This window comes from Topomyia yanbarensis, chromosome 2 (assembly GCF_030247195.1).
Source record: "Topomyia yanbarensis strain Yona2022 chromosome 2, ASM3024719v1, whole genome shotgun sequence".
NCBI classification, from domain to species: domain Eukaryota; kingdom Metazoa; phylum Arthropoda; class Insecta; order Diptera; family Culicidae; genus Topomyia; species Topomyia yanbarensis.
This window is the reverse complement of record NC_080671.1, coordinates 381852590-381879607: the sequence shown is the minus strand read 5'-3', so window position 1 is coordinate 381879607 and position 27018 is coordinate 381852590. Positions and strand designations below refer to the sequence as shown.

The window sequence follows — 27018 nt, the reverse complement described above, 5'->3', positions numbered from 1 at the left end:
TGCATAAGCACACGTTTTTGTTTTCTACCATACGATTTATTTTAGGTTTACGTACTACTTCTTAGCGGATATCTGAATTTGAATTGCTTAAATTGACAACCAATCGTTCATAACTTCTCCGATCTCAAGTGTTCTGGCATTTCTTGTAGTTCCACTTTGGTAACCTTAAGAGCTACACCTTCGGGTAGATTTCGTTCTATATACTCCAAAAAGGTATCCAATGTAGATCCAGTCAGCTTGTGGAAATGCATAAACCGATAATAGTTTCGAATCTCATATTGCACCCGGTGCTTCTTGTAGATGTGAACCGACTTCAGCAGCGTCAAACGATCCTTGACTGCTTTCCGCAGAGCCCACCTAAAAATAGTTCAAATAAGTTGGATGACTAGATACCTACATACAACGCTGAGTTCAACATACTGTTTCCCAACTTCAATATCCAAATGTCCGGCAGCAGTTTGGGCAAAATATGCATAACTTTTCATCACTTCCGGGTCGATACCTTTCATCTCCAGTTCAACCCGACTGTACAGCTTATCGGGCACGGGTTTTGATGCCACATGGCTTGCGCCGGTTTCAACTGCGGTAGTTTCTGTCGAACAAAACTTTGCAGCGGTGAACCAGGTGGACGTCACCGTTCTTAAACGGTGTAAATTAAATGCCTATATGGTGATAGTATATTTTAAAACATTTTCTAGAACTTAAGATTTATATTTTACCTGCAACATGCCGATATGCGTTAATAAACGGGAAATTTTTATAAATTATGAGTGATGTAAACAATATGGAAACTGCAGAACGATCGAGCAAAACATGAAAGGAGAACTTTGACGTTTCGTGCGATGTTTTTAAATATTTCCATTTCCCACCAGCGTTGCCAGATATAGCGATAGGAATAACTAATAGATTTTTTTGTGATAATGTCACCTCAGCTTTAGCATATTGTTGTTAAATTCTTTTCAGATCTGTATGAATTCTCTTTTCGGGCAATATTAGAACATTACAATACTTTCCCAGTACAACGAGGTACTTCTAACCCGGACTGAAATTTATTGAACAAACATTTATATAGAAAAAAAGTTATCATGGTTATTGTGCTTGGTTGCTGTTGTTAGACTTAGCTTTGTTGTATTTAAAATTGCATTGCATTTATTTACAAAAAACAATTTCGTTTCTATTTTCGTATCCCTTTTGGACTCCCTCCCCGATATTTTGTTGGATGTAGAGTTATTTTCTTGCAGAATTTTGACATCTTACACGCAACGCAATTTCTATTTTGCTGTAAAGAAAATGTAACTAATTTAGATGATTTTTAAAAATGCATCACAAGTGCACTACCCCTGTACCACAAAAATGATACGGTAAATTCACATAGGATATTACTGTTTCTGAGAAACTAATGTATTGACAACATTGACATATTTTTGTGTTCCCTCTCTTTTTTACTGTAAAAGTCGACTTTATATTGAAATTTGCTGCAAAACATGCACTTTATTTTTGTGTATTGAATACACAAAAAATAAAATATAGTATTGTAGCCAATCATCTGGACTTATTGTAGGTTGTTTTATAAAATTACTGAGCTGTTCTGTTACGGCCCTAGATAGTATGGACAATAATGTAATTGTAATTTTATTGAACACAATGTATTGATGGAGCAATGAAAAAAAGTTGGATCGAGGATGAGCATTCAAATAGGATTGAGATATTTATGGGTTTTCCATTAATTCGCCAATATATTGGATCTGGATATGAGGACCGCACGGAAACGAAAAACTACCTAAAATTGAGTTCCTTTGACTCAATCTCGTGGTATCGTGGGGGAACTTAAAATTAGGTAAACCGTGTTGAAGGTAGTTTCCAATAAACCACGGCAAAAATTACAACTCATTGATAGGTTTTTTATACTCAAATTTAAGTTGAATTTACCTAATTTTGAGTTCAACCCAAACAACTCAAAAGTACCTTCCTCCACGGAAGACCTCGACTGAGTCGAATCTCTCTTTTTGTTTTTGACAACACTAATAAGTGCGAAAGCGATGCACAACACAAAAGTAAGTTAAAACAACTTATTCTGCAGGTTGTTTTATTTAACCGTGCGTTTATCCAATTCGACAGTGGCAAAAAATAAGAATCCTACATAAAACATCGAAAATTATGTTTCTGTTTTGTGTTACCCTGTCTTGCTATCTCTTGTGTTTTATTCCAGCTGCGATGACAGCATGCACGCTTTTTTTACTTTTTGTGCTTGCTGATTCTTTGACAACCGCTAGAATTTAGAACCAAGTGAATTTTTAGTTAAACTTCTGTGACGCTAATATCCTCAATTTATTATAGAAAATACGTATTAGTAAATAATTGTCGGAAGTTTCGCATTTTATTTCATGTTATGCATTATGATGAAGTGCTGAGCGGGATTTTTAACGAACGCTGCAGTGCTTGTGCAATCATTGCGAATTGTTCTAACTGGAATGTGCCGTATGGAATGCAGTTTTGCCTGAGGAAGGAGTAAAGGAATTTTCTTATAAGGTGTCTACACCTGCCCGCTCCCAGGACTAAGAGAGATTCTGATGAGATCACCATGGGACAAACTATCAGTAACTCTGGTAAGTGCGGAATTGTTTAGTTCTTTTGAATATACATAACTGGAAAGCTTCTGGAACAGCTGATTGCTATATTTGGACCTTACATAATGCAGCATCCCGTGGTGTAAGATTTATTTCCGTATTCTGATTCGATCTTCTGAAGATTAGGGCGTAATGCGAAATGATTTAGATTTATTTAATTTATTGTCAACTATTGTACACGGTAACCTGTTGTTATATTAACATTGATTCAGGTCAGCATTGATTCGTGTAGATATTTTCTGAACAAATGCGAGACACGATCTCAAATATTTAGTAAAAATGTGCATTTTCTAATATATGTTTTGTAAGGCTGCAAAACTTACAGAAATTTTATTTTAAAGTTATATTATTAGAAGAAGAATAAAAAAATGAAAACTTAAATAATGTTTATAATTTGTAATTTTGTCGTTTTATTGAACACGATAACTTCTTAGTACATACTTTGAATCAGGTCAAGGAAGTTAAACTATTCACTCAATGATAAAATTCAGTAACCCTTATCCCTTAAACATACCCTTAAAGACCCTAATGAAACATGTGGGATACTTTTCGGGACTTTTAATCGTCTGGAACCTGAAATCAATGAACACGGCAACGTTTCTAAGATCATTTGTAGCAGTATCGAGTGAACTACTCTGATCTGAAAACTTATTAGCAGGACAAGACGAGTTCGTCCCAAAATGATCCCACGGAAAAGCCCACCAAATACTTCAAAATCGCCCAACACCCCTAACACAGGTCCTGTAATGGACACCTGTACAATAGGGTGGGGCATTGTTATATGGAAAAACGTAATCATAGCCGCATCAACCGAGCACAACACTTTTTTGGTACTTTTTGGGGTCCCAAACAACTGCAAAATTTGGGGTCGATTTGTGTTGACCCGGCGTGGCGCATTGCGTTTGAAATTTGTATGGAGATTAGTATGGGAAAACCTATAATTTTGCATTTTTAATTTTACAGACTACAATTCTTCTTGTAGTATGCCAACAAATAGATAAAAGTATAGTCCAGGATATGCTGAACAACTTTGCCGAAGGATGTATGGTGTTAGAATGTCTCTAAGCCAAGTTATAGCTGTTCAAAGTTCGATACATCAAATTAAATGCCAAAAATCATTTTTATTGCCAACACTGCGGGTGTACCAATGGTATTTCATATAGCATTCCAAAATAACATTATATATTTTAGATTTACCACATTGGTATGTTTGGATGAATTATTCAAAAGCCTTAGCTCAATTTCATGAGCGTAGGTAGTTGAGCAATAGGGCGTAGTGAGGGGTGAGTGGGGGGGGGACTTTAATATGTAGAAATTCGAACTGAAATGTTGTCGAGTTGAAATGTTCAGACGAATTATTTCAAAACATTTACACATTGTCCTACGCATAATAGTAACGTTGAAATAAAACATACTGCATCCTTTTGCCTTGACTTATATCAATAGAAGTTACGTTACAGACTGAATCAATTGATGTCGAGTTGATATGTCAGAGGATTGCATTGATTATATTTCAGTTTAATACGCACTATGATTTGATGGGATGCTCATTTCGATGCTGCTCGATCACCTGAAGCAAAAATTGATGTAGGGATCTGGTAGATTTTATGTTGAAATCCAGAAATTAGCTTCACTCCTCGTGATCGAACAGCATAGAAATGAGCATGCTATCAAATCATGCGTATTATACCGAAATATAATCCTCTGACATATCAACTCGACATTAAAATTTCAATTTTGATTCAGTCTGTAACATAACTTCTATTGATAAAAGTCAAGGCAAATGGATATAGTATGTTTTATTTCATCGTTACTATTATGCGTAGGACAATGTGTAAATGTTTTGAAATAATTCATCTGAACAATCCAACTAGACAACACTTCAGTTCGAATTTCTACATATTAAAGTCCCCCCCCATCACCCCTCATTACGCCCTATTGCTCAACTACCTCATGAAATTGAGCTAAGGCTTTTGAATAATTCATTCAAACATACCAATGTGGTAAATCTAAAATAAATAATTTTATTTCGGAATGCTATATGAAATACCATTGGTACACCCGCAGTGTTGGCAATAAAAATGATTTTTGGCATTTAATTCGATGTATCGAACTTTGAACAGCTATAACTTGGCTTAGAAACATTCTAATACCATACATCCTTCGGCAAAGTTGTTCAGCATATTCTGGACTATACTTTTATCTATTTGTTTAGAATTTTAGTCTGTAGAATTAAAAATGCAAAAATGTAGGTTTTCCCATACTAATCTCCATACAAATTTCAAACGCAATGCGCCACGCCGGGTCAACACCAATCGACCCCAAATTTTGCACAGTTGTTTGGGACCCCAAAAGGAACCAAAAAAGTGCTGTGCTGAAAAAACGATCATTTTGCCCCACCCTACTGTACAACGATCTATTGGACGTCGCCCGATGTTTGGCCTACAAAGGAACTGCATTGGACGATTTTGACCTGCTTTTTCTGCAGAGTTCGGCGTTTATAGCACCTATCAATGTGATAAAACGTTCCTTAAAACACAAAATCAATTTTAGATTCGTATTCGGATCATTGAATGAAGAATAAAATTCCCCTTTAATTAAATACATCGATAGAACTGAACATTCGAAATGTGTTATAACCTTAAACATTTTAAAAAGATTTTTTCAATGGTTTACAAAAATGTAAAATAGCTTAAAATTCCCTTGTTCGACACTATCGGTCTTATTACAATAGGGGTTCAGCCAGATCAGTTAGCATCTGGACAGTCAATCAAGCAAAAGGATAGGGGTCAAGGTTGTATAGAAAGTGTGATCCAAATAAATAATTTTTACAAAATAATTGTCGACAAAAGTAGTGTCAAAGAAAGATGCGTTTACATTTTCGTTCGCCCAATGTTTCGTACAAAATATTATAATATACTTATCATATCTATTTTTTTCTTTGTATAAAACTGTTGAAAAATCGAAAATCGGCTGAAAAATGACATTTTTTGTTCCGAATCACCCTGAAAATGGTTTCAATCAATTTTGGGAATGTACAACATTTTTCAAACACTGCATTGTGTTGCATTTTACGAGACGTACATTCTATGCTAGGCTACTTGAAAAGTTCAAAATTAATATTACATCGTGTTTTTTATCACGACACGAGTTTTCCGAGCATATTACTAACGAACCGGAAGTTGCCTGTCGAATGCTAGTCGAATATCAGCTCTGCCTCTAATCGATTTTTATGGATCCCGTCGATGCTCCGACAGTCAGGATGCGCCTGCTGCCCCCAACTTTTTTTCCTACACAATCTGCTTTCCACCTGTCGCAATGGGCACGAAAGTCGAAAAGATCAATGTGAAAAGCGAAACTGGAAAGGATGATGAAAAACAAAATCATCGTTGAAACAAGTGCATCTTTCATTCTGTCTTGTCCGTTGGGATAAGAGAAACGGAGTAACGGCAGCAGATTGCTTTACACCTTGCGTTTTATGTTGCTCAGCTGATTTGGTTAATGCATCTTGAAACATATATTGTTGCTTACAACTTCGAGATGACCGAGCTTGTCTAGGTAATTTTGTTTCGTAAAATTAGATTAGGACGCAAATTTTTATTCAATGATACAAGAGTTTGATACATTCTGTTCTGAGTATTTTTTGTCGAACTTTCGAAAGCTGAACGTTCGGTAATGAGTGTCAATTACAAAGCAAAATCATTCGGTAGTTATTTCTTGAGTGGTTAAAAATTACCAAATGTTGCAAACCGAAGAAAATAGGAGAGAGTTTGGTTTGCTTCATATAAGAGCAAGAATAGAATACTGATTTTTGCTCGATTGGTAGACCATGCATTGACCGTTTGATGTTATAAATAGAAATTTTCAAAGATATTTTGCAATTGAACATGGTGGAATTTATCTGCATATTTTGGATTAATTGAAATAATCCCCGTGTACATATATAGATGTAAATATTCCTCTTTAATCAAACTGATCAATAAATTTTGTCGTAACATCAATTATTTGTGTCAATGAAGTCGCAAAAAATCAATAGTGTTTGTTGTTTGATGGGTAATTTCGACTATTTTCCTCAGAAGGATCGATAAAAGTCATTTATATCTTCCCACTGCACTTGTTTTTCCTTCTGAACCACGTAAAGATAAATTGCGAAATCGCAATATTTCTCTTTTCGGTTCAAAAATGGTACTCATCAAAATTACTCCAAAACGCTAGAAACTTGTGCCCTTAACGCACTTATGTGGTTTAAAACAATTTTCTCCTTAGTGGAGGACAATAGTTTTTACCTACATTTTTCTCCACTAGGGAGAAATATAGAAAAGAGTTATTATTTTTTGAAATATTTTGTAAATAACTGAACTTATGAAGTTCTGATTTTGCTGATCATTGTGATTCCATGAATTCAATGAATAGAAGAGATATCGCTTTTGTTGCGACTTACGTAGCATGTTCTCCAAAAATATAAAATAAAATTTCGTGTTTTTCGAAGTGTTGCCTTTTTTGATAATGAACAGTTACTTTTAATTATTTTTGGATTTTTAATGTATTAAAATGGAATCAAAAATATTTAATATAATTGCAACTACATAGATATTAAATATTATAACCACTATTTTCTAGATTTTGCCTTCTTTTGACAATAACCAGTTGATTGGAAATTTTGTTGGAATTTTGATAAATTCAAATTAAAGAGATACATTGTTTGTTTTTTAAACCTGGGGTAGTACATATTTGAAATCGTTCATTTGGTAGACACAAATGTGTTAGCTTGGCAGTCCCAGATTCTTTGGTTTTTACATTTTACATAACATGAAACTAGGAGGTTAGAATGATATTTTTTTATATATAGATTTTTTCATGAACAATTTTTAAACAAGAAGTCTAGCTTGAAATACAATGAGGGAGCAATAGTTTTTCACGAAATATTTGCCAACAATCTAAAAATTCAGTTTAATATACAGCAAGAACAAGTTTTGATTAGAAATTTCACAATTGAGCTTATGCGACCCACTCCTGGGCTGCTACTCCGTTATCGATCTGGACTAGCTGAAAGTTGCATAGGGAATCAGTAGATAATTATGCTTGGGAGTAGCGAAAAATTTTTCAATGTGCAACTAACTACTGCTGGTAATCCTAAAGTGTTTATTGATCAATACCGGTGCCGGCCAGACCCGAGAACGTAGATCGCGGAAGGAAAGGGAAGGAATGGTTAGTCCGATACTTGGCCGTATAACTACTGCGCACTCCACATGTATCACGGAAGGAGGATATATATTTGTTTATATAGGAAGTTGGATTCAACTTCTTCTTCTTTACCGACGACAGAGAGGTGACTCTGGATTAGATATCGATCCATCATCTACTCATAGGGGGACCGGGGACTAACGGGCTAACGAAGGAAGACATGACACTACAAGATTTTTTCACTTCAGAAATCTCAACACGAGCTCGGCTGGAAATTGACCCAGACCAATTGGAATGAATGGCGGTCACTCATTCATATCATTCAACCACCGGCGCCGTCTGTTTTGATGAGAAATTTCACAGTTATCTTAAAACAAGGGATATAAATCGAATTACAAGGTGGGAAACAATAGTTTTAATGAAAAATAAAAATTACTGCTATCTGCTATTAAAACTAGGAATACATAACAAATTTGATTTTTTACGAAGGCGTATGCTTGGCGTGAAATATTCAGAGGGGGGCTTATTTCCAACATCGGTGTAGCAATGATGACAGGCAAAGAAGAGCAAAATTTGCAACTTCCGGACAACCGGGAGATCTGCAACACAAATTAGCGGCTCAGTCTAGTAGGTCGTGGAGTACCGGGTGGAAGGATGGTAATCTTTGGATCTGCGGGGAATCCTTCAAGTCATCAGACCATCGGGTCGCTCACGTTTCAATTTTCTTCTATACAGGCGTAGTGGTAAGGGCGATGGTGGTCGCATAGTGGTACAGTAGGATTCCGTTTTTGGCAACAATTTTTTTTTCAGTTCCCAAAACTGGAACCGTGCCAAAAATGGAACCTTACCTTAAAAGCTTTTATTTTCAATTTGTGACATCACAAATGTCACAAGAACATTTATTATATAAAAATATGTGAAATGGAATGAAATAATAGAAAAAATCAACAAATTTAACTTTATTCGCTATGCCCGCCTCCATAAAATATAGTGAATATGACTCCTATGCTTGGAAATAAAGTCGAAAGCGATATCCATTATTACAACAAAATGATTATTGAGCATTTTTCAAAAGATATACTATGAACAAAATTAATGTTGCCAAAACCGGAACCCATTTGTTGCTAAAAACGGAACATTTTTGTTGCCAAAAATGGAATCATGCCAAAAACGGACTCTTACTGTACTCTGGTACTGATCGGGATTTTATTTGAAATCTTGTGGTTTTTAATTGAATTACGAATTATTCTGAGATAGCCTCTACTGAAAAAGATATTTGAACTGCATTTGTTTACTTTTTTGGGTCTTATATATTTTTGTATCATAAGTTTTAAAATACACATTTCGGAATCCAAACAAACCTGTAATTAGTTCAGTTGTCTAGTTTACTCAGACATAGGAGCAATTACATAGTTTAACCCTTTATAAGGCGGTGGCAACTATGCTACCTTTTCGTTTCGTTCATAACGCAGGAATATGAAGCGGGAAGTGTTCCAATCTTTTGAGATCTACTTGTTAGGAGTCTGGTAACTCTTCTAATTACTTGTTATTGAGATACAGTGAAAAGTGTCAGAAGAGTTTTTTGAAAAAAATGCGTCGATTTCCATTTTGACAATAAAATTAGCTCGATTTTGAAAAAAATGCTCTAGACCGTAAAAGTTGGTGATGCAGCTTTGTAAAAACAACTATTTTTAATCCGAAAATTTGGTTTCTGAGTGGTAAAAATTACAAAGACAAAATAAAATGAATAAATGAACGTCTGTAATCTGTGGTCTCATTTTCAACTTATCAACAGAATCCAAGGGTTATTTGCTGTTAATCAGGTAATAACCAGTGACCCACTATAATTTCTTTCTGTATTTCTGATCCAGCTCGATTTGTCTTTATGTTTGCACCAACTTCGTTGGAAATACATCGAACATGACGAAGCCTGACGTTTTATCAAGGGCGTTAGCAAGTATATTTTCAAAACAGTTTTTATTGCGAAATAGATGTAAATATATTCTAAACTAAGTGAAAGAACCGTGTTTATAATAATATGATATTCATTAAAAGCCCCAAGCACTGGGCCTTATAAAGGGTTAACAACAGATAGCAAACGAAAAATGTGAGGTGGCGTAGAACGACAGGATAAGATGATAACCCGGGCAGGGGAGTGGGCAATTCATCATAAAGTCATTTGACATAAGCTCATTTGGCATACTGAATGTTTAGCATAACGGATATTTGGCATAATTTTGAGAAGTGACTACACTGCGGATCATTTGGCATAATTATTTGTATCGGTATCGGTACAATTGCGGTACCCTTTGACCCAAACGGTAATAATACAGTCTTAATATTACTGGGTTCCGTCGAATTTGGCAAAAAACTTGACGAAATTATACCTAGTGACTGATCATTTTCAACACTACTCTAATTATTGAAGTGAAGCAAGTGTAATGAGATTTTGCTGCATAACCAAGACCGGTGCAAAGACGCTGAGGATCTGTCGGGCGAGGTTACGCTTACCCGCCGTCAGATGCGGCGGCCTCTTGCAAGTAAACCTGCGATCCACTCGTTTGCCTGGAATAGGTCAATATTTTTTAAGTATTCGGTTACGTCAATAACACAAATTCGTTTTGGTTTGCGACAAGTTTAATTATAAATATACTATTGGTAAACAAACCCTCTGTTTCATTTAAGTTTGAAGCAAGCATTCCTTGTGGAACTAGGAATCGATACAGGGGTGGCTGATAGGGTTCGCAGTACCGACCCTTTTTGGCGAGAACCGGTACTACGGTACTGAAGCCCTCAGTACCGGTAGTACCGGTAAAGTACCGGTACTCGAATATTTTTTTAAAAAGATCGAAAAAAGCTTCAAACTGAAATTGAATGCTCAAACTAATGGTCTTATTCTCAGATGATTGATTTGTGCTGATCAAAAACATGTTTATTGTTTTTAATTGCTTCGAAATGGCAAGACTTATTTCACAGAAGATATTTTTCGTTTAGGGCACCTTCTTTTGTTTCGAAATCTAGGCCACTTTGAAATCAATAACTGCTAAGTGGTGCGACTTTCGGTCGATTTGAACAGATGGTACATGTATGAAACCCTATTAATAACAGTAAATCAAAACGAGAATGGCAGTAAATCCGAGCAGGTTAATCGCATTTCCACTCTTGCATTTCTGAAAATTGGTTCCGACACTTAAGGTCGTTTGCCTACTATTCTCTAATGCATATCTAGGCTTCTTACTTTCCTGTAAACTATGGAGTTTTGCTGAATTTTCCGATCACCAATAATTACAAATCGCCCCATTTGAAGCAGTTCACCAAGTCTAAAAGTGTTAGCTACTAAATCGCTGTTTGTTCTTTTATAAAGGTTTAAGAGCAAACCAAATACAGACACGACTTAGATTATAGTCTTATTACGCGCCATCCAGTGAATAATGGAAACCAATCAGAATGTCGCTAATAAAACTTTAATTTCTAGAATTATTATGATGATGGCCCCACCTCATTCCCACACAAAGTTGTTATCTCAACGATTTATCTAGAAGGAAAATTAATATAATTAAACGCTATCTTGCAGACCGATATTTTGAAACAGATCCCCCTGCAGAGTTAACATATTTGTCATAAAAATTGTATAGTACCGAAAATACCGGTACTGGCTTTTGTTCAGTACCGGTATTACGGCACCAAAAATGGGTCGGTATTCCCGGAATTTTCGGTACCGGTATTACCGGTACCACAACCCTAGTGGCTGATCGAGTTTTCACAAATTTATTATCTTTCTGAGCAGTCTAGTGATAATTCTATGCATTACTAGAAGCTAAAGGTGAACTTGACCACACAACCAAAATATTTAAAGATTGCAATGGTTTTGGCTCTGTCACAGAAAGCACGTGATCATTTGCCATTTGTATTGGCGTTCATGAGTTGGCAAAATATTTATCGATGCCATTCAAGTAGAAAATGTAAAGAAGGGGGCTTAAACAAGAGCCTTCTGTGCAAACCAATGTAGCTGCTTCAAGAAGTTGCCGTATCACTATGAGAAAATGTCTTGGCCTGTTTTGACAACAAAGTGTACGAATAGCTGTTTATAGTTAACAGTGAAGTTTATCAGAGATAACAGCTTTTACAGAATTGTTAGCTCTCTTATTAGCCATGAATACAGAAGCTATTTGCTCTGTAGAGCGTATGCTAGTTGAATTTGTGATGATAATCGTTCGTTCTCTGCCCTTTGCAAAAGGCAAACTCAGTTTTGATAACATGTCGTTTGCCTTAACCAGATTGTCTAGGTGTAGTTTAATAGCATTGCAATTGGCCGACACGAATTATGATCGGAAGCTGATTATCCCGGTTTATGAAAAATAATCACTGTTACTTCAGTCCAGTCCCGTGGACCAATTCGCTGCTGCAGAAACTTCTTGTATAAATACATTCACATATCGACCCTTTGCTGGATTGGACAGATTTTTCAAGAAATTGAGATTGATTCTGTCTAACCCAAGAGCATTATTTTTTTTTAATTTCTATTTGAAACGGCTCAATGCGTTAGCATAACTGAGCCGTGGATCTTATGTTTTTACAAAATGAAAATAAACTGAAGGAAGAAAATTTACATCTTACTACTGTCGTTGGGTTTTATTGACGCAGTTTACTGCTGCGTGTGGATACCTTCTTTCTTGGTGGTGAAGATGCGTTGTTCGGTGTGGATCAGTTAGTCTGCCTTCTCTCGCGTTATTGTTCACATCCATTTCGTCATCGGTACTGCGCTCTTGATGTTCACAGTCGATTGTTCTTGTTTGTTTCTTGTTCTTATTGATAGCTATTGTGAACCTGTCCTCTACGGCGCTCGCTTCTTTGTTGGTGGTACTGGTTGTTGGCTTGGAGACATTGGGCATAGTTGTTGAGTGAATAATTGTTCTTGTCTGATCCGTAGATATTAGCTTCGTAGTAGTTTGTTGTTTAGCTTAAGATAGTTGCGTGCTGTTTGTGATTGCAATAGACGAACTTTCCTTAGCTTCTTCTGTGCAAGGTTTTCCATTGTGTAGCGTTTCATTACAGAATTGATACGTGGGAATATGCCCTGGATGCGCGACCTGCGTTCTCTGATAAAAGGTCCCGTTTTCGGTTGATCTGCATGTAAAGGTCGCGTATGAAGGGATTGCTTTGATCGAACGCATTCTCACCAGACGAACACAATTTGAAACACCCCGAAAAACGTTCCTCTGAGAATCAGTTGTGACGGAAACCATTTCTCCGTATCTTGACATGTATTTTTTAATCACGATGTCAGGGGCGCGCGGGATAGGTTATGTAAGCGAACTTCTATAGAGTCATTGTCAATATATATGGGGATGCTGATTCTAAAGTTGCCCAGCTCAGTGGTGTGCTGCATATTGTTTCGCGAAATGGACGATTGCTTTGGTAATGTCCTTGAACATAATTAGTTCATGATGTGAAATATGATTCAGTTGAATGGCGTTAACTTTTGCTAGATTGAGCTGCTTCTGCATTTTTAATAGTTGTTCTACTTTCCGAATAGCTGGTCTTACGGGACATTTTGAAAAGTTAATAGCAACACAGTTCGCAGGTGGGCTTGGTTTTGCTGTGTGTCGATACTCATCATTATTTTACACGGTAGATAGAGGCAACGTGTTTTTGCACTGAATAAAGAACAAGCAATAGGAAAATTATTTGTTGGCTTCACTGATGCCTTTAGCGGAACGATTTTTTGTGCTTCTGCTCTGTGCGAGTTGAGAAGGGAGCAATTTTTTGCACACTAGTGTACCTGGGAATTCATAGATATATGTGAGTAAATTGTGTAGTTTACCGGCAACACGCGGCGTCAAATTTTTTGCATAGAAACGGACCACGCACATACCTTTCTTGCAATGTCCAAAATTTATCGCATCGCATATTCCTCGTTTGTTCGAAAAATTGCAATTATCGTTTCGTTTGACGATTTCTGGTCAAGGTTTTGTTGTTGGCGTTTTAAGCAACGCCAACAACCTCATCCAGGTTTATAGCTGAGCATAACATTAGTTGTTCTCTCTTTCGGCATACTAGCTACATGTCCAGCTAACCGTAGTCTACATGCTTTATAAGATATCAGCATGTTTGTAAACACCAACCAGTCAATTGTCTATCTTCTTCAACGACCACGCCTCGTGTCCGTACAGAGCAACATAGCGTATTTGCGATATGCGAGGAGAAACTTTTGTGCGCGTTCGTAGGCTACGGGACTGTAGCTGAATTCACAATCTGTAGAAGATCCCATTTACAAAAATGTCATCAAGATAGCGCTGAAACATGTTTTAACTCTTAGTGTGAGCATAGTATAAGTTCGTGTTGATCTATACTCCAAATGAAAAAGTATCTTTTGGAACTACTTAATTTAAATGTTATAGAACGAATACCAGTCAAATCGGGTTGGAATATCATTCGGAATTCTTGCTTATTCCTGTTCATATATGCATCAACCGATTCCGGTTCGTTTGGTTTCGAAAACCTACCGAGCAAAGTATGCATGATTGTCTATTTGATGTCAGAGTTTAAGAACAACCAACTTGGAGTGCAACGATTAAAAATCGAATGCGTGCTATATTTACTAAATTACTGTAGAATCGAAGGACTTTTGAAAAATCCGTAGATTACACAAGTCAATCCGTACAGAAATCCGTATATCGACGGAAAAATCCGTATACCCTGTTTTGACCAGTCAGTTGGTTGGATGTCTTCGATTTGCAACGATCCTCAATGCCATCTATAAACCCTCGCGTGTTTCGTTTGGCACACCGCGCCCGGTGGCTGAAATGTGGGAGATATTGTTTGAGTTTGAGGCTTTCCGACAAACTTGATTAAGCTGATTCGTATAACGCTGGATGGGTCCAAATCAATCAAGCATCAATCACTAGGCCTTAAATTATCCTGTACACAAAGAATCGGCCGTTGAAACAGAAGATCAAATTTCGCATCGGGGCATACATATTTCCGGAATAAAGATCCCTGATACCGTAACGTCAAGTTTGACATTTTTATCATGAAGCTGGACATTTTTGCCATAAACGTACTCCGAACGTTTAATATACCAATGCTATTAGTTTAATAGACATTGACTTAAAAAAATAATTTCGGAAAAATGGAATTGAACCGCGAGCATCGTCATGTGATTATTTTCACTACCTTCGTCGAAAATAAAGGCAACAAAAGTGCATGGATAAACACATACCAATGGATAGTTACGAAGCATCATCGAAAACCAGTGCCTAATCTATTGTACAGTGAACGACAAGCTTTAGATGATTTAGAGACATACAAAATGACTCATCATGAGAAAAAAACAGAAAGTAAATAGTATTGGTTTGAGCCTGTGGGGGCAACTAAACTAATTTTCTCCTGAAATCGTCAAAAACAGCAAATGACTTGGTTGCTGTGAATGTAGAGGCTAGAGAGAAAACTTTTATATTGCAAACGGCAAGGAATGGAGTACAATCAGTTTTCATGCTTTGCAAATCACGCAGAAAGTTTTCTTGCATTATTAATTGGCAAGTCTAAATAAAATATGAAAAGAGAAAAACTCAAGCAGTAATGTATTTCGAATGATGGATCGAAAAGTGCGATTTCATTTTCAGTATGATGTCACATATATGAACTTTTAAAGTACTTCATCCTCAAATAAAGCAAATGTTTCGAAGTGTATTTGTACGAGCAATATTAAATAACATGTAAATCTTTGCTTTTGTAGGTGTGAAATGTTTCTAGATAATAAAATTTGCATTTGAATTTGGTGAACAATACTTCTGAAACATAGATGACAAATGTACACCTCCAATCTATTCAATATGTGACGAAATCGTTTTTGTGAATGCTATGAATAAAAACTCCCTTAGACTTACAAAATATTACCATTTCCAAGCTTCTACCAAATGTCCATCTGGAACGTGTTTTTCTTCCATTTCCAACTCATTAGAACCGGGCCCACTCACCTGTGGCCTCACGTGGTCAACCCGCCTTATAGGAATGTAAAAAAGTTTTTCCACCTAGCAGGATCTCAAGCTAACGCAACAATAGACACCGCTAGATAGGGGGTTTATTGTTTAGTTAAACACATGCTACCACCTCACCTTGTTCGCTATATGGCAAGATTTTTGGGATTTTTTTCCCATGGACTGCTCATTCGCAAGCCCGCAGCACTATGCACCGTGACGATTTCTGTATGGTGACATCATTAGACAGACTCGATAATCTCAGCAAGGATCCTTTGGCGGTTCCTTGTGCCTACGGCAGTTTTTAATGTGCCGTACGGGTCCAAACGAAGCAGAGTGGAATCGATTTTGCGCATTATTTGGCACGCTTCAGCCCGGCTCGATCCTTTTCTACCATCCTACGGTTAGTGCTGAAGGGAGAAACAAACTACATAGTTGGAGTTGTTGGCTTTGTATGTGCCAGCTGTCCTGACAGTCGTACTCCGGAGCGGCTATAATGACGAAATTGAAGAGGAGGAAAATAAGAGTAGTTTTGTGTGCGGGAATACGTTTAACAGATTGCGTAGATAAATCGATTTTACAAATGTCTTGAACATCACGAATGGTCAGATGAGATGAGGGAAAGGGAATAACATAAACGAGCGCAGACATATGTCCTGTGTGAATGATGTTTCAAGGGTCTTGATAGCATGTATGGTTCTCATTAGTTCGTAAATTCATGGTAGTCATTTGGGAAAAAATCCTGAGGAGTGAATGAATTTCTAGCGGCCTATATTTACATAATTTTGATAATTGAAGTAAATCAACACAAAGTAAAAGATCAACACCAATCAAAACAAATTATTTTTTTTTAATTCGCGTTGCATATGGGGTATGCAATATGTACGAATATCAAACATATGACAGCAATCAGTACCAGGTGGTAAGTCGTTGGTTAAGGCTAGTTTACAGTTCAGAAAATGAGGCACGGGATTTCACCCGGGATTTGCGTCGGATTTTGATCAGGGAAAATTTTCTGCCGAAATCTCTACTGTCAAACCAAAAAAATCGTCCCGAGTAATTGATTTTTTTAAATGCATGCCTCAAGGAGACTTTAAGACGCAACCATCGAATTTTATAAACAACTTAATGCAAAATGTGTATTTCTTCTAAAAACCGATCCATGCAAGCTATGCATTTTCATAAAAAAGGCAACAGTTTACAACCAAAGTTTGCTTGAAAGTTTTGACAAACAAGTTCTTTCTTGGAACTTTTTAACATTTTTGTACTCATCAAATTTCCCTAGCAACTTGCGCATCAGAAAAAAAACCAAAATTACCCGAAATTTGGGGTTCCAACTTATCCGCCGTGAAGATATTTTTTAAAAAAGTGGCATGTAGCTTCACAGTTTAAAACCTAAGTTTGGGTGAAATTTTGGAAAAAAAGTTCTTCCTTGCAACTTTAAACCTTTTTTGTACCCATCAAATTTTTCTAATAACTTGCGCATCAGAACAAACCCAAAAGTTACTCGAAATTTGGGGTTTCAATATTTTTTCAAAAAGTTCTTCATGACGGTTTAACTGAAACCCCTAAGTTCATTTAATTTTTGGTTTCGTTCTGATGCGCAAGCTATTGTTAATAAAATTGATGGTTTTTCGAGAGTTATTGTACTGGAGCAGAAGAACTACAGTCTCAGAAGGGCTCCTCGTCAGAATCACTTACTACAATTGCAGACGAGACGGGAAATGTCACTCACCAAAACGCTGCTTAAGGCCAATTCAAGCGAGCTGTGATTCTGAATATTCATTGTACGGTTCAGATATGTACGGGCGTGGGACTTCACGATCGCTTGTATCATCGCGAAGAGCTCGAACGTGTTCGATCGCGTGGGGGCGTTTGTATGTCGCGTATGCTAGCGTGTATATAACTTTGCGTGCATTAATTATATTTTATAACCGTGTGGCCATTCGCATATTCGCGTGTGTTCTTGAATGGTCGCGCGCTAGCCGTGAATTTGATACTTAATTTTTAGTGTATGTTTCAGATGTTAGAAGAGAGTAAATTTCCCAATATTGCCGTGTCGTCTAGTGAATAAGAGTGTCATTTTTTTGGTTCAACTGAAGGCATGTGACCGATGCATTATCGCGCGAACATGGGCGTTTGTAGGTTCTCGTTTGAGACCGCGTTTATAAATTTATTAGGTCTATAACATTCACGTAATCATCCGGGTGTTTTCATGTTTGCGAGACCGCGAACTTTGGTGTGCGTGGATCAGGGATGCATGAAGCACAGCACGAGCGCCTAACACGAGCTGAGCGGCCGCTTTGAACGAACCAAAAGCAATAAATAAGCACTGACACCGCTCGTGCTAGGTAACCTTCGTGCTCGAGCTGTAGGATCCGAAGAGCTAGCACAACGAGTTAGCACGATAAGCTAGCACCATGAGCTAGCTCGGTAAGCTGGCACGAGCAAGCTCGATGAGCTAGCACGAGTTAACTCAATGAGCTGGCATGGTAAGATTGTCCGAGGAGCTAGAACGGTGCAGTAGTGTAAGCTATGGAACGAAAGAATAGGACAAAGCAAGAAATATGCGTTGGTGAATGTTCGACAGGTTGCTGAAAAAACGATGCAGGCATCATTACTCACACTAAGGCGTTGTTTTTTTTTATTCTGCTTTGCTGTAGCTGAGCTATAGCTCCGTGCAGCGTGCTAGCTATCACCGTGCTAGCGAGAGCTCTCGCTCATCGGCGCTCGTGCTACTTGCTAACTCTAGCTCTTTGGAAACCAGCGCAAGCACTAGCTCAATGAATTTAGCTCTGACACATTATGAGTCAGTGCACAGTAATAGGACACGGAGCAGCACCGTTCTTGTGCATGCCTGGCGTGGATGATTGCGAAAGTCTTAAGCGTTTGTATGTAATCATGCCGAATGCTAGAAGAGAGTGAGATTCTCCATATCACTAGCGGTCCCGGCCATGTCGCCATGGGACGTGTTGCTTAGTAGATAGAACGTTATTTTTTGATTGGCTCAACTGAAGCCATGGACCTATGCTACTGGGGCCGAGTGTAGGGACTTCCGGACGTGACCGATTCAGATTCGCGCGAGCGGTGGGTTAATTCTTAAAACCTCGTTTGTGAATTTATAGGTACTACAACGATCACTTAATTACCGGGATGTTTTAATGTTGATGAGATCGCGAGCGCAAGTATGTGTGGATGATTGCAATTGAATGTTCTCATTTGTGACCAGGTTTGTGTTATAGCGAAACCCACGAGCGCTTGTACTTTTTGAGCGAGATTTTGAGTGTTTGTACGAGAATATGCAATTGATTGTGTTAGTGAACGATAGTATCAATCTAGTTTTATATATAGTAATAAAAGGAGAAATAACATTCCAAACAATGATAAAAAGATGCCAAGACTGACTGATTGATATGAACACTGAAGAAGATTATAAGTAATAGGTTAGTCTGGTTAATGTTGAAAAGTAACTGTTTTTTCGTTATTGTTATTATTTTAGTGGAATTAAACGGGAGAGTTGAGGGAAAAAGCTCTCCCCCAACCGATGAAACTACCACTCCAATCCAAAATTCTCAAAAATAACCAGATAGGAGCACAGTTCAAACGTAGTAGTCTCATCTAATATTACCGTGAAATATTTTTTAGTGGTATATTAGACAAAACTGCCACTTTTCGGTACAGAAAAATCCTGTTTCACACGATCTAAATGTATATTTTACGTAAATGCTAATATTCAACGACAGCCATCTCGATCATAACATATTTACACAATAACCACAAACTATTATCGGTAAAAAAATATATTTAAAAAAAAATCGTGATGATATACTCATCCAATATCCAATCAATATATAATAATGCCACGATTGAGCAATATTTTCAAAATATTTCATTTCTAAATTCTGAAAGTTGAATGAGTGTCAGTGAATCTCCGGAGGCACCTCTTCGAAAACTTGTTTTGCGGTGTACATCATAACTCAAAATCTACTAGACCAATTGTTTTGAAATTTTACACAGATCTTCTTCACAAAATTGCTCAGGTCATGACGGAAGCTTTTTATTTTCTTTTCGATTTTTGAATTTTTCTTAGCACTTTGGGGCCAAAAACCCGATTTTCGCTAAAAAAAAATCCGTCAACATGTTACTGTAAAAATAATAATACATAGTAATTTTGTGAAAAGCTCTCGTAGTTACCGGGGCAATGATATGAAGATGAACTGTGCAAACTGTCCAGGAGATTTTTAGTTATGCTTTAGTATACCATAGTTTTTCGAGATGCCTCCTGAAGATTCACTATCACTCACCCAATTTTCAAGATTTTGCAATGAAAATTTTAGAAAATGTTCAAATGTTGATTTATTGCATGGAAATTACTGATCACTTTCTGTATCGTCATTTTTTTTGTGAACGATATTCTTGAACCAAAAATACCTCCTAATTTGCTCTCAGCCAATTTAGTAATTCTACATTACTCGTCCGTCTTTTTGCTTTACATAAACGTCAGAAGTTGATTAATTAACTCGAAGAGTAAGCAAATCAATTCGGATGCAAGAAATAATAGTATTTCTCGCAAATAAACTTAAGTTAATTATAGAAAATCTTTGGAAAATGTATATATTGTACTTTGGCACTCGATTTTGAAATATTTGCATAAGTCTTAAAGGCTTATTCCTACGATTCCTACTTTGGTATTGTATCTGAAAAATAGTTCACCTAATACATTTCTTTAGCAGAAAAAAAACACCGTATCCAAGGGTTATTTGGATTATTTTTGGGTCTTTTTAGACATAATATAAAAAAATCGATCTACGCAAAAATTTTAAACATCCCCTCCGATAGCCATGTTCCAATCTAGGACCGTAGCTTGTACCAAACAGATCTCACACTAGCGGCCACATGTCGTACTCAAGCATTCTCCACCTCGTCGGGTGCCCGGACTTTGTGGATAGATTTTGGATTCTATGCTGGACGCTTGTACCTCGACAACTAATTTACTAATAAAGCTGCTTTCTTGGATTTTCCCAGTCAAACATAAGGTTGTACTATAACACTGTTCTTCACACATCGAATTGCGATTCGCAGAACGAACAAACCGTTTCATTTCACAGTTTTATTTAGCCATAACTAAACTAAAAAAAATAGTTTAATCTTTAAAATTTGCATGCATGTAGCAAGCAGCCTGAATGAAGGCATGTACGCATGAGTGAGCAAATTTGTACACAAGCTTAAGGCACCCTCGGTGAACGTGAACTTGATTCACACAAAATTGTTTATCCATACATATATCTGACGTGTGCGGTGAAATGAGACTTTTATAGCGAACTAGAAAAAACTATGCAAAATAAAAACTATGCAAGTGTTTTGTTTCCAAATAACGTTTACTACCTAGCTTACGAAAATTTGTTTCACGTCAAAGAAGTTGGAAAAAAGGTAGTTGAGATACTTTTACCACATTGTTTAGTCTGGCATAATTGGTTGTGCGTTCATTACAACAACGATTGTTTGTTTAACCCACCGGTAGTCGCACGAATGGTTCCCCAAATGAGCATTCGATGATGCTCAAAGAAGATTTTACTAAAGTTCGTAAAGATGTTGTTCTAAATACAAAGCGGCGAGATTTTTCCACTTCGATTCCACGTAGCAGACGCTTCATTGTGGACCGTCAGTGTAAACGCGATGGTCAACACAATTAATATTTGCTTAGTTCATCAAGCGAAATCGATTAACATATATAGGTATTGGACCTATGTCAGATCTTGTCATTTCAAGTTATTAGTATGAGAAAGAAAGACAAAGTTTTGGATTTCCCCCTCTCTTCTTAGGTAAACGCAGATTTTTTCGTAGACATTGCCTGTCGTCTCACGAGTTTACGTGGTTTATGAACGTCCCTTAATCTAGTATAAACTTCGAACAAATTTTGTACAATTTTGCCTTTTCTGTAAAAGTCGGGAAAAATCACTCCCATTTCAAGAGTTTGAAGTAAAAAATGAATTTTTAAAGGATCTTATATCAACTAAAATGCCTTTCTATATTTAAGCTGTGGTTGTAAAAACATGGACTTAGCGTTTTTTTTTGCTTTGGTGTTTTTTTCTTGGAATTGTTTTTAAGATGGGTGTCGTATCACAATTCGCTCAGCAGCTGAACAACAAGCAAAGTAAAAATCGTTGGAAATATAAGCGAACATAAGCGACTTGCCTGTAAATATGAACAACACTCTCTTGTGATTAAAATTATTCAAAACATATTTTTCCTTCTTCCGTTTTCCGTTTTTGTCACATGAGAACATGTGCACCATCCAACACCCAGCAATTGTGCAGTTTTTGCTTTTCATTACGCTGTAGCTGATAAAGTTTATCAGCTAACTTTATCGCCATTCAACCAGCAGGAAGGCAGGCCATGTGCATCTTGACCACATCAATAGCCCAGTTGACCATCAAACTCGAATGAGCATATGTAAAGCCTGTCCCCGAAAGACGATCAGTCGAGATCGTGCACCATGCTGCTGCATCACCCTGCTTGGGTTTGGGTCCCTCTGCGCCGAGTCAGGGCCATTATCGGCAGACAACAGCTGAAACATTTTACACTTTGCTACAAAGGACCCAGCAAGCGCAAGCTGCTTCACTGCTTTGCGTTCTCTGGTGTATGCACTTTCCTATGCAGGCACAGGTAGCTTTGCTCAGTAGAAAGTTAGTGGAAAACAAAAATAATTAACGTTTCCAGCAGCAGCAGCGAGTCCATCGGGAACAGATGTCATCGGAGTGTTGGGCACAAGCAGTGTACATTTGAGTCCTTGCTTTATTTACTGCTTTTGTTTTATGTTTTGGACTTGGTACAGCGAAAGACTCGGGTTTACTCGACTTTGATATTTTCACTGTCCAATCATTTATTATATTCTAATATATTTGGTATCACCATTGTTAGGACACAAAAAGGAAAACTTCACAAGATCCTAAATTTGCAGTTATGAGAAGACCCTTTCAGATGAATCGCAATTGTCGAGTTCCATTCGGAAAATACATGTGCTTTTCAGGCAACAAGTTGTTAAAGGTGCCTTTTTGTTTTCAAAAATTTGAAAAAAAATGTATCTCGAAGTAAAAAACGTTTTTCTAAATTTTCATGGAGATCTGAACCATAGATCGAAAGGTACAGCGCCCTGTATATCGGGAGTCGTGTTCAAAATGAAACAAATAAGATGCTTTCAATGGAATTTTCAAAGCTCAAAACTGATTTATGGGACGTTCCAGCAAAAAATATTCATATAACTTTCATGTATACACAATATAATCTTGAATATACTAATGAAATCTCGGTGGACTTGGCATTTTCGTTGACATGTTGGATTTCTATCGTGATCATCGCAGCTTCATCAAAAATAAAAAGTTTCTGGGAGAGGGTTATAACTCCACCAATTATAAATATATGTTTAAAAATAATACTGTTTTAGAGAAAATTGTACTATCATGAAATAATATTTTTTTGATATAATGAAGTCATAACTACATAGTATTAAAACAAAAATTTCTACAATTTTGCCGTCTAAAAGATATATAACCTTTTAAAGTCTGTGAAAAACTAAGTTGCCGCAGCTTCTCTGAAAAAACATTGATAGAAACTGAGTCCCTTTATATCCCCGAAAACTGATGACATAGTTAGTAAAGGCTATTTGAATTTCTGTTAAAAGCATCCTTTTGCCTTTGTGGAAGTCAAATTGTAAGTCAATTTCTTCGATCCAATTGTCAAGACGAATCAGGATCAAGTTTTGTAATTCTGTAATTTCACTTGCCTCCAATTGCGATGGTCAACACCTTTTGCGGGGGCGGAAAAATTCTTCAACAAGTTGAATTTGATTATGTCTGGCCCCGGCTTTTATTATTGCATGGCACGAGAGCCAGTGAGATCTTCATCATCGAAAACTGTGATTTATTCCTGACATAGTGAGAAGATGCGATTCGATAGGGTTCCTATGTGTTTGAATATTCTACGCTTTCATTATAGTACTGCTTCGGTTGCGCATACGTCGAGTCGTTCCCCAAATAGTGTTCACCGACGTTTCTCTTATTAACCGGCGGGAGCAACCGCGTTCTTTTAGCCTTCATCAAAATTTTCATTTGCATTTTTAACGTCGCGCATTTCCAAAATTTTTGGGCAATTCGACATTCATAAAGTCGTTGTACTCGGAGATCTTTTTCGCGTACACTTCTTTGCCAGACCGTCCGTGGATATTGCCATTGCGTTCTCGTTTGGTATGAGTTTCAACCGCGAGATCAAGAATTGCGTCAGCCAGAAACTTATACTCTTTTTCCTCAGGAATCTCCTGGTTGGTTCGATGATTTCGAATATAAGGGACGCCTAGCTCTTCCAATCAATCTTTCATGTAACACCATACGAAATGTTGATTATTTCCGACGACATGGAACCATTGACGTTCAAAATTACGAACTGCAGATATTCGCTTCAGATATTTGGGATCAGAGATTACCTTCCACGTGCAATCTGATTGTAGCGATGACGATCTCAGAGATAAATCTAACGCACTTAAGCGCTGGTGGTTCAAGAATCGTTGTGATTTCATCCGTATTCAAGATGTTCATCGTACCCTATCGTAGGAGTTGAAGTTCGGGGGCGGTATTTTGTAATATTACATCTTGTAAAATAACAAAACCATCGATCGGCACCCAACCGAGGTTTGCGGGAATGTAAATGGAAGCAAAGCAAAGGACCTTCTATATTGAATTGGCAAGCGACAGGTTTAATTCCTGACGTCGAGGGATGGTAGATTCGATGGTTGACTGTTTGATCCCTAACAGTACTCCACCGTAGGACTCCTGAATCCAGACAGTGCAGAATATAAATAACATCCTTTGCTCATTATATGTATGTAATTGAATGGAAAGGTTTTTGCTTAAAACCGCGACACGTATAAACGGTCCAAACATTCAATGGATAAACCTGGATTTACGCTTGATGTCTGGTAGAAAACCCATCGATGACCGCATACAAATTTAAATCGCTATAACTTCCGATTCCGTCAATGAAATATTTTTCGCAGGGAATATACTTGAATACTATATCTTTCGAATGCCAAGTTCTAAGTAAGAAGACAAATATTTTTTGACGTAGCTCCGTCTTTGTTTTCGATATAGGGGTGCACGTTGCAAATTCTACAAAAATGGTATGTAACGAAAAGTGGGGCAATTTTAAACGCATATAATTCAACCATCTCACGATAAATTTTCAAATTTATTGCGCAAGTCGCCCCGAAATACTTCTAAGAATAGATTCCAATAGATAAACCCAAAGATTTTTGATATCATGGCATTAAAAATTGAAATAATGAACAACCTAGTCAAAATATCGCGCATTTACACACAGAAGATAGCGTTTCCCTAGTCCAGCACGACAGATTTTTGTACCTAGCGCGCTACGCTTCTATGAATGACGTCATCATCGACTATTTAAACGGACAGATTTCGCCGAAGCAACTCAGTCGCCTGTTGAGCGGCAGGCGAAGCAGATCACTGCGCTGTTTGTTTTTACAGCCAGTGTAGCTGAGTTAGAAGTCCGTTACACTGCCTATGGAGGTACGCTACCCAATGAATGCGAATGAGCTTGTCCGTATGCTATCTTTTGTGTTGTGCTCGTTTCCAGCACACTTTTATGTATAATTATTCGTACACAAAATAGTTTGTACATGCGAGCTCCATTTGCAAACACGGTTAACATAGTGTCGTGGTATTAGTTGTCTCTTTCGCTCTACCCATCATCATCAGCGTTGATTCATTTTGCTTTGTGCGCTTGGGTTTAATGTTTGAGGCGAATGTGTAGGTAGATAGATCTAATTTTTTACTAAATTGCACAACGAAAGTTTATTATTTACGTTCGATCAATTCATTTCCCCATCACTTGATTCATTTCCACTCAGCCTATAGTACTTTGATTCTAATAATAGGTACATACTACAAAGCCTATTTATGAATGAATACACTGCCACTTGAAAAACCGTTGCAAAAACGCATCTTGTGTATATATAAAATTGTTTTCGATTCTTATATATTTATAGTTTCGATGTATGGTTAAGGCCACTGCATTCGCTATATTTGTATGCGTCATTTAGGAAAGTTATAATAATGGCAAAATATAACTAGAATGCTTGGTCTATACATGAAATGTGATTATATTGTCTAAAATTTGATTTTTCTTCACTGGTCCGGGGTTTTTACCACACACAATCGAAAAGGTTTTACAAGCTAATCTTATTCTATAAAGATTTAGTTCCAGATATTAGTTCAATCACAGTTTTCTGTCTTCTTTCTTCAGATCTTCTTAAATAAGTTTAATCGGATTCGATCACCTACTACAAATGAAATGTAAGAAATATGTTTGATTTATTATTACTATAAATGTACTAAGAAAATAAATATTTTACATTAAGTAGTATAGTCCTACGTCTACAGCTCGTGCAACCCCATAGGCTGCCCCTTGTAGTTTTTGTTCAAAAAGATAAGACCGAACCTTTAAGTGTATGTTGGTAGCATTATGAAACGTGTCATAAAACTTCAAATCGTCATATCTCTAGAAATCTCTCGATGGATCGTTTCGAAATTCGCTGAGAAGATGCTTGGATACTGTTTCTTTCGAATGCCGTATGCTAATTGATGGTCATTTTTATCTGTTAATAACGGTTTTAGGCACACCGTGACATCGATAGATACAATCTCAGCAAGGAGGAGCCAAGCAGCAGTCAACTGATTCGAAAATGTTTTCACACTACGAGAAAATCCTAACAGATTTTTTTTAAAGAAATTCATAAATCTTGGAAGCCAAATCCACTATATCAGTAAATTTCCTCAGTCCGGGATGCTGGAGGTGTTCGATGGACCTGTTCGTTTCTAAGCTTTTCGAGACCAGGAGACTTGGTGGTACCAATCAAAGGCACCTCTCGGGTCTTTACGAAGAAGCTTAGGAGAAGAAATTGCGTTCCTCTTTAGAAATCAGCTCGACACAGTGGAATATGTTCCCTTAATAAGGTTGTCAAATTCGCACTTACTAGTGAACAAGGAATTATAACCTTTTTTGTAAAAAACTTCATTGAACAATACTGGTTTCGTTCATGCAATTTGTGCGCGGGGCATGTCGAAATACTTTTTAGCATTCCTACTGCAAAAATCGTCCTTTTGATTCTCTCTACATTTGCCACACCGTGTCTTAATGCTACAGCTGTATGGCCG

General features: G+C 37.2%; 2 protein-coding genes across 2 annotated transcripts in view; one reads left to right on the top strand and one right to left on the bottom strand.

Moving 5' to 3' along the window:
* Positions 1-14: 14 nt before the first annotated feature.
* On the bottom strand, positions 15-855 carry LOC131681643 (small ribosomal subunit protein uS10m). Its single transcript, XM_058962562.1, has 3 exons — positions 720-855; positions 421-662; positions 15-357 (listed from the first exon to the last, which is right to left on the bottom strand). Exons 1-3 carry the CDS (start codon positions 726-728, stop codon positions 108-110), a joined length of 501 nt encoding a protein of 166 aa, XP_058818545.1. The 5' UTR covers positions 729-855; the 3' UTR covers positions 15-107.
* A 1364-nt stretch (positions 856-2219) lies between these two features.
* LOC131684675 (protein neuralized) overlaps positions 2220-27018 on the top strand; it is a 90332-nt gene continuing 65533 nt past the window's right edge. The window contains exon 1 of the mRNA XM_058967752.1: positions 2220-2606. Coding sequence (XP_058823735.1) covers positions 2582-2606 — 25 coding nt within the window. The 5' untranslated portion in view covers positions 2220-2581. The remainder of the gene's footprint in view (positions 2607-27018) is intronic.